Consider the following 14,681-nt stretch of genomic DNA (forward strand, 5'->3'; position numbering starts at 1 on the left):
TCAGACATTTTTTCCCACCTAAACACCTTTTTCTTTCTCACTTCAGAAACTCTGTGCCTTGTTCTCTTTCCTTTCATCTTTCAAAATCTGTTCTCAGGAAGCATCCTGTTATATACTCCGTGTTATAAATTTAAGCCATTGTTATAACTATCACACAGATGTTTGCATTTTAAATCATATGCCCAATTATAATGTGCAGTGAAGGACATGATGTCACTGAGCAGGTAGAGGAAGCACTTTGGTAAAAAGAGGGGAATTTGGTCTTAACTTAGGTGACTAGGTATTGAAAGTATTCAGCCCAGGAAATATCCTACAGTCAAGTGAACACGCAAAGACTACTCAGGGTTACAAAACTTCTCTATTCAATGTGTGATGATGTATATGGATGGATATCTTTTTAGGTCTAATTAAATAATCCACAGAATACTCCACTGATTATGCAGCCCTGTGAGGAAAAAAAAGATAGTATATACCCCATCGAAATAAAAAACAATGCTAAATTCTTTTCAGTAACAGAAAATGGGTTTTGGATAAAGCAGAAATAATGAGAGAAATAATGTTGCAAAGGTGAAAGTTTCTGTAGTTTGAGTTGGCAGAAAAATATACATATTGGAAAATTATCAAATTGTAATTATCAGATTATTATGATTGCCCAGAAAAGTATTTTGATGTATTTCAAATAACAATATTAACAAGGAGATTGTAGGTACATTCCCAAGCCATAAGTCTGTTTTCTTTTTCCTTTTGTTTCTTTCCCTTCCTTCCTCCCTCCCTTTCTCTCTTCCTTGTTTTTCTTCTTTCTATTTCTCTTTTTCTTGCTCTCTTCTATCTTCCTCTTCCATTCTTTCCTTTTTTCTTTCTTAATTTTTTTCTTTATTATATAGTTAATGTTTAAAGATTTAGAATGTATAAAATGCAAACAGAAACATTAACAATATTTCCTATAATGCTGCCAAATGACTAATATAAAATCACTTATTGGCCCTGGCCAGTTGACTCAGTGGATAGAGTGTCAGCCTAGTGTATGGACATCCCAAGTTCATTCCCAGTCAGAGCACACAGGATAACAACTATCTGCTTCTCTCTCCCTCCCTCATACCTTTCTCTTTCTCTTCCCTTGCTGCAGCTAGTGGTTCAATTGGTTGGAGCTTCACCTGGGCATCAGCCTCAGGTGCTAAAAATAGCTTGGTTGATTCAGCATCAGCCACAGACAGGGGTTGCCAGGTGGATCCTGGCCAGTTGGGGTGCATGTGGGAGTCTGTCTCACCAACTCCCCTCCTCTCACATAAAATCATTTATGGTGTGTTAAAACTTCAGAATATTTTTTTTGAAACATATTTTTATTATAAAATTAAAATCATGCTATATATATAATTTCATCTCTTTTTACTTAGCCAAAATATGACATAGCCTATTTCATGTCATTAAATTATTTTCATATATATAATTTTAATTGCTGTGTATTACATGATATAAATATGCTCTCACCTATCCAATCAGTTTCTATTTTGTAGGTTTTTAAGTTATTTCTAATGGTGTTGAAATTGTAAGTGATGTTATGGTAAAAATTTACGATCATAAGTCTTTGTTCACATTTTTAGAATTAGATTTTTTGAATAGGAATGAACAGTTTAGACATTTAATATTTTTTAAACATCCTAATATGTATGGTCAAATTTATTTACAGAAAAGTTACACCAACTTATCATCTTATAAGCACTTATATTATACCCTGATTATCAATATTATGTATTTCCACCACTAAATTTCTGGCTAATATAGTAATATAATTTTTTTAATTTGTATTTCTATGATTGCTAATAGACCAGTATTTTCTTCACTTGTTTATTAGCCATTCACAGTTTTCATTTAATGGCCTTTATCTCAGCTCTTGTTTATTGATCGTCTCAAGGTGTTTTTATTGAATAGTTTAAAGACATGGATTAAACAACATCAACCCTTTGTTATAGCATCTAGAAACATTATTCTCACATTTGTTATCAACTTTGTTATGGAAATTTTTGAAATAGTCAAGTCTGGAAATTTGCTTAATCAAATTATTTGTTTTTTCCATTGTTATATCTTCAATTGCATTATATTTTAGAAAGCTCTTCCTTATCCAAGAGGTAGACAGATATTTACTGCCCTTTTAGTTTTATAAGTGGTTTGATTTTATAATAATTAAACTCTAAACTACATGGGTTTGATTTTGCTCTCTTGTATGTAGAAAGGTTCTCTATTGATTGGGTTATATAGTTTTCCCCAATAATTGACCATTTGGCCAAGTATTGATTTGTGCCACTCTGTTAGGTCCTTTGGCTTTGTCTCTCTTAAACCCAATCCCAGGGATTCTCTTCTAAAACAGTCCTCAGTCTTGTTGTGAATGGTTTCCTAGGAAGCATTTCTTATTTCCCAACCTCTTGGCTGTCATGCTTTATCTTACATGTGACTCAGTGATATCATTTGATCATATCCCAATAATTTGTATTTCTTTTGGCAGAATATTTTATTTAGGTTGAGTTACTCAGCAAGATTGGGAAAGGTGATTGACATTTTACTCCCAAGAAACTTACTTTCTTTTCCACATCACAATAGTCATGACAAGAAGAGCCGGAAAGAAGCTTCCTGCGTCTATGACACAGAGCCAGATATTTTATCACTTCAAGCTGTGTGGTGGAATACCCCCTGGCTAGCTTTGATGAAATATGGTTTGAAACTCTTGGTTATTTCCAAAGGAAAACTCAAATTAAATGAAAAGATATTTTAAGGTTTCTCTGTGAGGCTTTCTTTATTGCTACCTTCTGGAGAGCATAAAAACATTTTACAAGTTGTCATCTTTGCTCTTGGGTATCTCTGGAACACAGGAAAGTTGAAAAGAAACCACTATGTGGCTACTTACGGTTGATTCTAAAAATTGATTTGACATTTTAGAGGAATATTTTAATCCAAATAAAGTCAACGTCAATCCAAATACTAACTCATCTCTTCTCTGAGACTGATTTTAGAAAGCAAGATTTCAAGAGATATTAAATTAATTCCAGATGTTTTAAAGCAAAAGACACATTAAAAATGTTTCTGTTCATATGCACATGCTTACTCCTAAAACTTATATGCAGCAGAAATTTCTTAACACCTTCTAAAAGAAGATATTTAAAATGGAAAAAACAATCTGAGCTTTAAGTTATCCATTTTTAAAAGATAAGTACTATTTGGGTTAATACATCGACTGTTGATAGATATTTTCAGCTCCCACATTTATACTTTTAGTTGCATTTCTTCTTTAAAGTAGTGAATGATTCTGGTATTAATGTGTGTGGCTTGGGGAACTGATTTAATGCAATTTTAATCACTTACAATGAAAGAGTTAAATACAAAAGAATTGAATGTTGACTATAACCCCCATTTTAAGCTTACGGTTACATTATATACATATATTATAGTTCATGAATCTAAGCCTGGGTCCTGCTGGCATGCCCATACACTTGTGCCAAGGACATATAGCAGGTGTTTCTTCCATTTGGCTAGTGACTTTTTTTACTAGTTGTGAAACACTTTCCATATTACCCTTGTTTGTACCTCTAGAAAAGTCAGAGGAAAGGCTTATGCATTAGCAAATGTATGATTCTTTCAATATAATCACATCACTTGAGGTTCATGTTTTTTTAAAATACTTGTGCTATTTTGTCCATGTTTGAGAATCTAGAATACTCTTTTTTATAAAGGTTAAATGTTTACTATTAGATTTTATTATATAAGATATTTTAAAACAATGGCTAAAAAGACAACTTTAATACATTATCTCTATAGTTTTAAAAAAACTTAGTTATCTAACTAGTTCACTGAACAACCAATTTTTTGTATATAGCATTTATTCATGGAGATTTTAAAATAGAATTTTAATTAATTAATAAAAGTTTCTTAGAATCAGTGTTTTTCTAAAATATGACATCTATTTGCACCTTTAAGTTTTTTCCACCAGATATCCACCCATGTTGTTAAAAAGACATGTCTATTATTAGCAAAAAGAGAATGGTGCCAATTTCTAAAGTGTAACAGTTATTAGACAAGTGAAGTGAATAGGAAGAAATATGTTAGTGCCCCCGCCCCCATCCACACCTTAAGATTGTGTATAGTAAATACATCAGGTGTCCTATTCTTAGCAATTGTTGTCCTAAGCAGAAACTTGAAAAATTTATGTTTTGGCCAATGATATCACCAAAGGTGTATGTCTAATTCCTCCTTGGCTAATCAGAAATATGAAGACTTGTGCAAATAGAATGTTAGATTCAGTTTTATCCAGATGTTAGATGGAATCATTAGGTTTTATAACTTTCATTAGAACAGGGGTCCCCAAATTTTTTACACAGGGGGCCAGTTCACTGTCCCTCAGACCGTTGGAGGGCCAGACTATAAAAAAAACTATGAACAAATCCCTATGCACACTGCACATATTTTAAAGTAAAAAAACAAAATGAGAACAAATACAATATTTAAAATAAAGGACAAGTAAATTCAAATCAACAAACTGACCAGTATTTCAATGGGAACTATGCTCCTCTTACCGACCACCAATGAAAGAGGTGCCCCTTCCGGAAGTGCGGTGGGGGCCGGATAAATGGCCTCAGGGGGCCGCATGCAGCCCGCGGGCCGTAGTTTGGGGACCCCTGCATTAGAACATCCCCAAAATGAATTCCAGAATGTAACTTGTCCAAGTTCTTCTCATGTGGATTGGCTCATGAACCTTTGAAGTTCAATTTTGAGCAACCCTTAGCCATGCCCCAAATGGACAGCTCCTTCTTATCTCAGGCCCAAACATCAAGGTCAATCTACAATGAATGTTTTGACACCAATAATAACAAATTGACAAACCTGTAAAGAATAAACTGCAAAGGATTGCATCCTGGCATCATTACTACTTTTATTAAAGTAATTTTTAAAATAATAGCAGGAAGAAGTTAGTATAATGCAGGGTGAATTGGAAGTCCTTCAACCTGTATGGTTGCTGTAGTTATTTCTGAGTAGGTATAGGCTTTCCCAAATCAGGACTAAAAAGCTGAACTGGTAATTGGGGAATTGCCTTTTACCACTGCGGTATCAGTCTCTCCATTAAATCTAACCAACTGGATACTCAGCCACGGCACCCCCAGAAAAATAGTAAAAGTGAATTCCCTTAACTAGTCACCCTGCTCAAGACGTAGTACAACCTGGTTTCTTAAGGGACAAAGTAGGCTCTGGCTCATTGGTTGGCTCAGTGGTAGAGCCTTCGCCCAGCATGTAGATGTCCTGGGTTCCATTCCTGGTCAGGGCCACAGGAGAGGCGCCCATCTGCTTCTCCACCCCTCCCCTTCCCGCTTCTTTTTCTCTTTCTTTCTCTTTCTCTCCCCTTCCTGCAGCCATGGCTCAATTGGAGTGAGGTAGCCCCAGTGCTGAGGATAACACCAGGTGCTAAGACCAGGGTCGGGAACCTTTTTGACTGAGAGAGCCATGGACGTCACATATTTTAAAATGTAATTCCATGAGAGCCATACAACGACCCATGTACGTTATGCATTATCCAATAAAAATTTGGTGTTGTATCGGAGGACAGCTGTGATTGGCTCCAGCCCCCCATAACCATGAACATGAGCAGTAGAAAATGAATGGATTGTAATACATGAGAATGTTTTATATTTTTAACGTTATTATTTTTTTTATTAAAGATTTGTCTGCGAGCCAGATGCAGCCATCAAGAGCCACATCTGGCTCGGGAGCCATAGGTTCCCGACCCCTATACTAAGAAAAGCTCTCTTGCTGAGCAATGGGGAAACACCCCAGATGGGCAGAGCATTGCCCCCTAGTGGGCTTGCCAAGTGGATCCTGGTTGGGGCACATGCAAGAGTGTGTCTCTCTGCCTCCCTTCTTCTAACTGAATAAATAAATAAAGGGGTAAAGTATCTTGAAACTAAAAAAAAATAATAATAATAAGATCATGTGTCTCTTGTAAAGCAAGAGGGAAATATGCTTACTTCCTGGTATATAGTAAACATTTAAGAAAATATTTGATGAGTACAGGTCAAGAGCTAAGACAGGAAGCAGTGATAGGGGTTTGTGACAGGAATGGGGGTCAACAAGCTGCAGACAAAAGAGTCAGCAAGGAAATGGCCTAAAAAAATGAGTACCAGGGTAAGTTTCATAGACAGCAGTATTCTGCTGAGACCAGGCCAGATAAACTGCAGCAGCATGTGGGACTGCCACTGCCTTGCTCCCCACCTCCACGCCCCACACCAGCTGTACTGAGATTCCTATACACATTGATAGATGTTCCTAATGCAAGTCTGCGATGGAAAGGGCAGGTTACGGCACATTTATCTAAAAAAAAAAAATACACGAAACAATTCAACTAATTAGTTAAACACTATTCAGTTGGAAAATTACAGTATTTTATTTCCCAGTGAGTCCAAATAACACATTTTCCTACATTTTTATAAGAAAACTCAGAGAAAGGAAACACAGGAGGATCTCTCCTTGGAAATGTTAGAGCCTTCTACATAAACACTTTAGTAGAGGGGCTTCCCTGATGCACTTTAAAAAGCTGCTTACAGAGAGGCAGCTTCTCCCTCATTAGTCCAGTCTTGTTGCATCTTTGGATTACAGATTAGACAAGGGCGTAGTAATAGGTCTAAAAAGAATTGGCTTCTACAGCTAAATGATTCCTTATTTTTTGGCAGCACATACTGTACATATAGTCTTGCCATCTCTGTAGAACATGGGTCTGTACTCAAGTAAGAATTTGAAGAGAAACTTTGTCCCCTGAATGGGAAGAGTGAAATATTTTCCATTTGTCCTTGAAAGACATTCTTTAAAACAAATCATCACAGCAAAAGAAACAAAAATTGAGATAATGCAATTCAAAGGCTCAGCACAACAACATGTAGGCATTTGTTCTAATGTGATATGTATGAAAAACTTCACATTCAGCCAAATGGGCACAATAATTCAGTAAAACAAAGCATTCAAAAATCTTAGGACCTGGCCCTGGCCGGTTGGCTCAGCGGTAGAGCGTTGGCCTAGCGTGCGGAGGACCCAGGTTCGATTCCCGGCCAGGGCACACAGGAGAAGCGCCCATTTGCTTCTCCACCCCTCCGCTGCGCTTTCCTCTCTGTCTCTCTCTTCCCCGCCCGCAGCGGAGGCTCCATTGGAGCAGGGATGGCCCGGGCGCTGGGCATGGCTCTGTGGCCTCTGCCTCAGGCGCTAGAGTGGCTCTGGTCGCAATAGGGCGACGCCCAGGATGGGCAGAGCATCGCCCCTGGTGGGCGTGCCGGGTGGATCCCGGTCGGGCGCATGCGGGAGTCTGTCTGACTGTCTCTCCCTGTTTCCAGCTTCAGAAAAATGAAAAAAAAAAAAAAAATCTTAGGACCTGTAGTCACAGCTCTAACAAGAAGCATTATTAGTACCTATGAAGACGGTGTGGCTTCTCTGGCGAGTGGCCCCCATGTGACTGGAGGCTGCCACAGCAGGCATTTAAAATTCTGAGCAATGGTAGAGTCCACGTACTGTCGATCCTTTTGCTGGAGCAGGACAGGCGGAAGTAAGGTAGACACATAGGGACATTCCATGGGTCTTACTGTCCCTCGCTGGGGAAGGATCTTGTGTAGAAGCTCTCATATTTAATTTCCTTATAAAAAAGATGAAAGAAATTCTACTGCCAGGGCAACATCAAAGCTGAGTGTTATTATTTATTTATTTTTCCTGTCGGAGCTTATACTTCTAGTCCTACTTTTCCCCTTTTCTTGCCTGGGAAAAATCATGTACAAATTATATTTACATCACTCTTCTTTACCAATTATGTATGAGCTATGCAGCACAGAAGCATAGGTAGTGGCTGAACAAACTGTCGATTAAGATCTCTTTTTCTAAGTAGAAATGTAATTTACCCATGTCAGAAGTTTGGAAAATAGAAAAAAAGTATACAGAATAAAATTAATTTCAATTTATAAGAATAACTACTGTTAAACTATGGTCTCTTTCCCTCTGGCCTTTTGTCTGTAAATACTTGTTATAAAATTAGGTTATGTTGTAGACAGAAATTTCTGTCTTTTAATGTATAATGCATATTTTTTCTACTTAATTAAATAGACATCAAAAATTCGAACCGCAATTTATTTTATAAAACTTCTGCTTTTGGATAATGAGGTTGTTTCACCTTGGGGAATAAACACCCTTACACATATAAGATTACTTGTAACTTTGATTAATTCCTTAGGCTAAGTTGCTGGGTGTCTTAATTCATTGGGCTACTGTAACAAAAATACCATAAACTATGTACTTTAAACAGTAAACATTTATTTCTCATAGTTCTGGGGTTTGGGGAATCCATAATCAAGGAGCCGATAGATTTGGTGTGTGGTGAGAGCTCATTTCCTGGTTCACGGCCAGCTCCCTTCTGCATGGTGGAAGGGTGGAGGGAGCTCTCTGCGGTCTTTTTTATAAGGGCACTAATTCCTTGTATGTGGATTCCACCCTTATGACCTAACCACTTTTCAAATGCCCCACCTGCTAATACCATCTCAGTAGGGATTAAGTTCTTTTTTTTTTTAAGAGAGAGGAGGGGAGATAGTGAGACAGACTCCTGCATGCACCCTGACTAGGATTCACCTGGCAACCCTTGCTTGGGGCTGACGCTCAAACCGATTGAGCCATGGGCTGCAGGAGGGGCAGAGGGAAAGAAGAGGGAGAGGCAGGGGAAGAGAAGTAGATGATCTCTTATGTATTCTGACTGGAAATCGAACCCAGGACATCCATAGCTGGGCCAATACTCTATTCCAATGCTCTGTCCCCTGAGTCAACTGGCCAGGGCCAGAGATTAAGTTTTAACATGAATTGAGGTGACACAGAATTCATTCTATTGCACTGGGTCAATGGGTGTAGACAGTACTACTACACAATGTACTATACAGATGATATATTACAGAATGATATACCTAGAATTGTATAATTTTATTAGTTACTCAAATTCAATAATTTTTTTAAAAAGAAAAATTAAAATAATCTGATTATAGTAAACATGTATTTATTTATTTATTTATAAACATAGGATTTTAATATAAGAAGAAAAATAACCAACAGTAAAGCTTGATATCATAGCCCTTCTTGGTTGTAGGAATGTCATTTATTAAAATGATAACATGTTAGTCTCTTTTGCTCATAATTATGTTGTAAGTATCTTATTCAGCATCCTGAATTATCAACAGATGTGGTAGGTAGAATACCTGGATTACGTATGCACTCTAAATTAAGCATAAAGAAATCAATGTCATGCTTACCTCTAACTCAATCTAATTCTTCTGTATATAATTTGCTGCCTTTCTCTTACCCTATTCCCATGTTTCTCCTTTGGCTGTCTTATCCTTGGCTCACAGTTATGTCTGGAGATGACTTCCCTTTAAAGTTCACACTATACCTGTCCCTAGATCAAGTAGCTCTGTGATTTTAAAATTTCCTTTGGGACTCTAAGGCAGTTTGGGAAAGGGGAAAATGTACAGCCTCCTGAGAACTGCCCTTCTAATTCTGAGATCTCTTGTGCATCAATATGTACAGAGTGGTTAAGAGTACATACAGACTTTAGAAGTAGAAATGTCTGGATGCGATTCCCAGCTTGCCTTCTTGGGCAAGGCAGTGCATGGTGTCAGGAGCTCATGGTGGTTGTGCTATGTGCAGTAGCAGCAGCAGCAGCAGCAGCAATTGGGTACACTCAGATAATTAAAGTTGTTTGCGTTAGAAAGATAATAATGTGGCTTATTTTCTATTTGAGAGGGAAAGTAAAGGCAGAATTTGACTGGATCACATCAGAAATAAAGTAAAAATAAACTAGTACTTAATCCAGAGCTTTCCGTTGTAGTTTCTAAGTAAACGAACGGGGGTTCTTAAGAAACTGCTTCTGTCATGAAATCTTACATTTACGACAATGTAGATGGAGCTGGAGACTATTAGGCTAAATAAAATAAGCCAGTCAGAGAAAAACAAGTACCACGTGATCTCACTTACATGTGGAATCTAATGAACAAAATAAACTGATGAACAAAATAGAAACAGAGACATGGACACACGGAACAGACTGTCAGCTGTCAGAGGGTAGGGATTGGGGGAGTGGATGACAAAAGGTGAAGGGTGAATATATGGTGAATATATATATATATATATATATATATATATATAGAGAGAGAGAGAGAGAGAGAGAGAGAGATAACAGTGTGGTGATAGTCAGAGGGCAAGGTGGAGGGGAAGTGGAGGTGGGCAGAGTGGGGGGAAGTGGGGAGTGAAGGAGACTTTGCCTGGGGTAACGGGTGCACAATGCAGTGAGCAAATGATGTTTTATTTAGCTGCACACTTGAAACATGTACCCCAATACATTCAATTAAAAAAAAGAAAAGAAACAGCTTCTGTCAAATATTTGGACAGTTATGGGTAAAACAAAGCAAACCCAGTAAAATAGAGGCAAATATAAATGTACTAAAGATCTTTCCAGCAACTGTTAAACCGATGTCATGGGAGACGTTACTGAATATAAAAAGGGCTACATTCCATTTGGATCTATTATTTTTAAAAAATTAGCACTAACTCAAAAACCGATGCTTTCCCTCTCTCTTCAGCCAGCACATGTCCCAAGGAAGCTGATCCCAATAACAATCATCAAGCAAGGTAATTTTTGTGAGTCTTCTCTGGATATGTATTCAGAACTATTTTTAATATATTTTTTAACTGAGATAATTAAATGATATCGCACATATTTCCTCAACTTTTCTGATTATTATTTTTCAGAAAAAAAGTCTGAAGAAATCAGTCTGGTCTAGTAAATTAGAAGTTCATAGGCAATGTTGGCTCTTGAACCAATAAGCCAAGTCATGGCAAGTCACATTGGTTGTACAACTAGGGACAAAGCAATCATACATATTGAATTTTAAAAAGCCAATTAAATATGTGTGGCTTAGTTTAAGTTAGCATAATGAAGAAAATCATTAATAGAATATTTGGATTAATGAGATGAGAACTGTGATTTAGTGGTTACTTGAGAGAAAGTTAAGACATTCAGGCTTCAAGAATTAATCAAATGAATTAATTATTTCATTTGACCATCCAGTTTTTTTTATGTGTTTTTTTGGTTGTTTTGTTCACTTTTCCAAATTACTGAACTGAATTTATTATGTGCAGAAAGTTTTTGGTAGAAGATATTGGGCACTTAAAAATTGTTCTTCACTTTAAGAAAATAATGTCCCAAGTGTACTCACAAAGCAGGGTCAATTAGCTTTGAGAATATCTATTTTCTAATTCTTTTTATTTAGCAGGTCTTTGCCTCACTTTGTGCTAGTTCTTTAATTTGAGTAGGCTGCAGGGAGTAGAAATCAGAAAAGAAAATTTCAACTCACTAGAATGAAACACTTTATGATAGAGTAATAATAGCCCTTCGTTACTTATAGGTATTGGTATTAAGGTAAGACGTACCTTCTCGTTCTTTCGTTGGCTGTGTAGTCAACCCAATGACTTCATTTCTATGAGCTGAAAAGTTAGATCAAGGCTTCCTAAGAGCACATGACTTTATATTATTAGCTTCTTATTGCTTTCTATCCTCCCCCACATCCCCACTATTATTTTTTTTTATTTCAACAGTGATTCAGAATGTTACTCACAGGGCTTCAACTAAATCCCCAGATAAGAGTCCCATTGGAGGAACAATACTGGGTGAGTGAGTCTTGAACTTTATACCTAAATGAAGAAAGGCAAGTTATATTTTGACAATAGAGCCTTTATGGAATTTTGAGCTATGAGTAGGTCTGTTAAACTGATGTGGGTTCATTTCTTCTCAATATTTAGGATCCTGGCTGTGTTTATTCCAGGCTAGGAGCCAAGGGATACTACCTTTGTTACAATATGTTAGAGATACAACTCTAGCTCATGCCTAGTAGGATGGCACCCATCCGACCTACCCCACAGGGTTGTTGTAGTTCTGAGGGAGTCTTTGTCATATTGAATTTCTCTTTCAAAAATTATTAATAATGGTGTTCTTTGTTCACCAGGCACATGAAACAGCCATTTTACAATATTTATTTATTTATTTATTTATTTATTTATTTATTTATTTGCAAGAGAGTGACAGAGACAGACAGAAAAGGGGATGAAAAGCATCGATTGCTTCTCATATGTGCCTTGACTGGGGGGCTCCAACTGAGCCAGTGATCCCTTGCTCAAATCAGTGACCTTGAGCTCAAACCAGTGACCTTGGGCTTCAAACTAGCAATGTGTAGGCTCAAGCCAACAACCATAGGGTCATGTCTATGATCTCACACTCAAGTCGGTGAGCCCACACTCATGCCTGCAACCTCAGGTTTCAAACCTGGGTCCTCAGCATCCCAGGTTGACACTCTATCTACTGTGCCAACACTGGTCAGGGGAGCCATTTTACAATTTTTGAGTCCATTGCTCAAAAGCCGGAGGATTTAGGTAGTATAAAAGATCTGCGTATAAAATATATCTGTTTAAAAGTTTGTCATATTTTTTCAAATTTTTACAGTTTTGACTAAAATTGACTAAGCAAAATTTGTTCTAAACTTCATATTTACTAATATGATGCATTTTCTTTCTCTCATCTTTACTTCCATTTTCTTGCAGTCCACCTTGTTATTCCTGGTCTTAATGAAAGTACCGTAAAACTCCCTACATCCATAATGTTTGATATTTCAGATGCAATCAAGACGCAATTAGGTAAGCAGCAAAGTTCTGTGATTAAACTTTTCAGTGACTGAGTACTAATATCGATTTTCTTAAAAGATCAGGAATTTAGACAATGAGCTACTTGGGATCTCAAAGTAAAAGGGTCAGTTACATGTGCTATTGATAGGAATTTAAAATGGAATTGCTGCTATGGAAACAGCATGACCACTCCTCAAAAAATTAAAAATAGAATTACAACAGGATCCAGCAGTTCCACTTCTAAGTATATAACCAAAAGAGTTGAAAATAGTTCTCAAAAAGATATTTGTACACCCATAAGTACAGTAACATTATTCACAGTAGCTAAAACCTGGAAGCAAATCAAATGTTTGACAGATGAATGAATAAGCAAAATGTGGTTTCTACATATAATGGAATATTATTCAGCCTTAAAAAGGAAGGAGGCCCTGGCCGGTTGGCTCAGCGGTAGAGCGTCGGCCTAGCGTGTGGAGGACCCAAGTTCGATTCCCGGCCAGAGCACACAGGAGAAGCGCCCATTTGCTTCTCCACCCCTCCGCCGCGCTTTCCTCTCTGTCTCTCTCTTCCCCTCCCGCAGCCAAGGCTCCATTGGAGCAAAGATGGCCTGGGCGCTGGGGATGGCTCTGTGGCCTCTGTCTCAGGCGCTAAAGTGGCTCTGGTCGCAACATGGCGGCACCCAGGATGGGCAGAGCATCGCCCCCTGGTGGGCAGAGTTTGCCCCTGGTGGGCGTGCTGGGTGGATCCTGGTCGGACGCATGCGGAGCCTGTCTGACTGTCTCTCCCTGTTTCCAGCTTCAGAAAAATGAAAAAAAAAAAAGAAAGGAAAATTTTTTTATTTTTTTATTTATTTATTCATTTTAGAGGGGAGAAAGATAGAGAGATAGAGAGAAGGGGGGAGGAACAAGAAGCATCAACTCCCATATGTGCCTTGACCTGGCAAGCCCAAGGTTTTGAACCACCGACCTCAGCATTCCAGGTCGGTGCTTGATCCACTGCGCCACCACAGGTCAGGCCAAAAGGAAGGAAATTTTGATGTATGCTACAATGTTGATGAACCTTGATGACATTACACTGAGCAAAATAAGCCAATTGCAAAAAGACAGATACTTATGAACGATGGTTGCTGGGGCTGAAAGGAAGAGAGGAATGGGGAGTTGGTGTTTAATGGAACAGAGTTTCAGTTTCATAAGATGCTAAGAGTTCTGGAGGTGGATGGTGGTGATGGTTGCCCAAGAGTATTGATAGATTTAATACTACTAAGCTTTACAGTTAAAAATGGTTAAGATCATAAACTTTATGTTATGTATATAATTTTACCACAATTTAAAAGTTGGGGGAAAAAAGTAAGGGGCAGAGAAATTGGAGTGTTGAAGGTACTAAATCATATACTATAGGGAAATAGTTATATTTATACAAAATATTAAAAATTTTACATTTATAAAAGAAGAGGAACATTTATCAAATTATTCAAAATGCACACATTCATATAATTTTCAAATAAAGTAAGTTATAAATTATACTTTGTATTTGATACCATCAAGTGACCAACAGATAATTTTAATAATAACTTATATAAAGGTCAGGACTGTTAGCATTATTATTTAATTGACATTGTTACTGCTTCCTACTTCTAGAAAGAAACTGCTATGATTTCAGTGTTTAAAAAACATAAAACCTTGGGGTTAAAAATTCCAGCAAAACCTTTTAAAAGGAGCCCAAGGCATAACTGTAGCAGTCATTGGGCTAAGTTAGTTGCTGTATTTCAGCATCAGTTTAGTTTGAATTCTCTCTGTAACAGAGGATCTCGAGCTTGATCAAGCCTCACACAGTGTGACAGGGAAGGCACAGACTGCTGGGCCCACCTCCAGAGTTACTGATCCAGGAGGCCGGGGGTGGGGCCTGAGAATTTGCATTTCTTGTGAGTAAGTGACGCTAATATTACTGGTCTGGGAACCATA

General features: G+C 37.7%; 1 protein-coding gene across 2 annotated transcripts in view; it reads left to right on the top strand.

Annotated features, from left to right (window-relative positions):
- Positions 1 to 14,681, top strand: part of ABI3BP (ABI family member 3 binding protein) — a 254,121-nt gene that overhangs the window by 107,761 nt on the left and 131,679 nt on the right. For both annotated transcript variants that reach the window (XM_066240657.1, XM_066240658.1), the window contains exons 7-9: positions 10,629 to 10,677; positions 11,644 to 11,715; positions 12,643 to 12,735. In XM_066240657.1, coding sequence (XP_066096754.1) covers positions 10,629 to 10,677; positions 11,644 to 11,715; positions 12,643 to 12,735 — 214 coding nt within the window. The remainder of the gene's footprint in view (positions 1 to 10,628; positions 10,678 to 11,643; positions 11,716 to 12,642; positions 12,736 to 14,681) is intronic.

This window comes from Saccopteryx bilineata, chromosome 8 (genome assembly GCF_036850765.1).
Source record: "Saccopteryx bilineata isolate mSacBil1 chromosome 8, mSacBil1_pri_phased_curated, whole genome shotgun sequence".
Taxonomy (NCBI): domain Eukaryota; kingdom Metazoa; phylum Chordata; class Mammalia; order Chiroptera; family Emballonuridae; genus Saccopteryx; species Saccopteryx bilineata.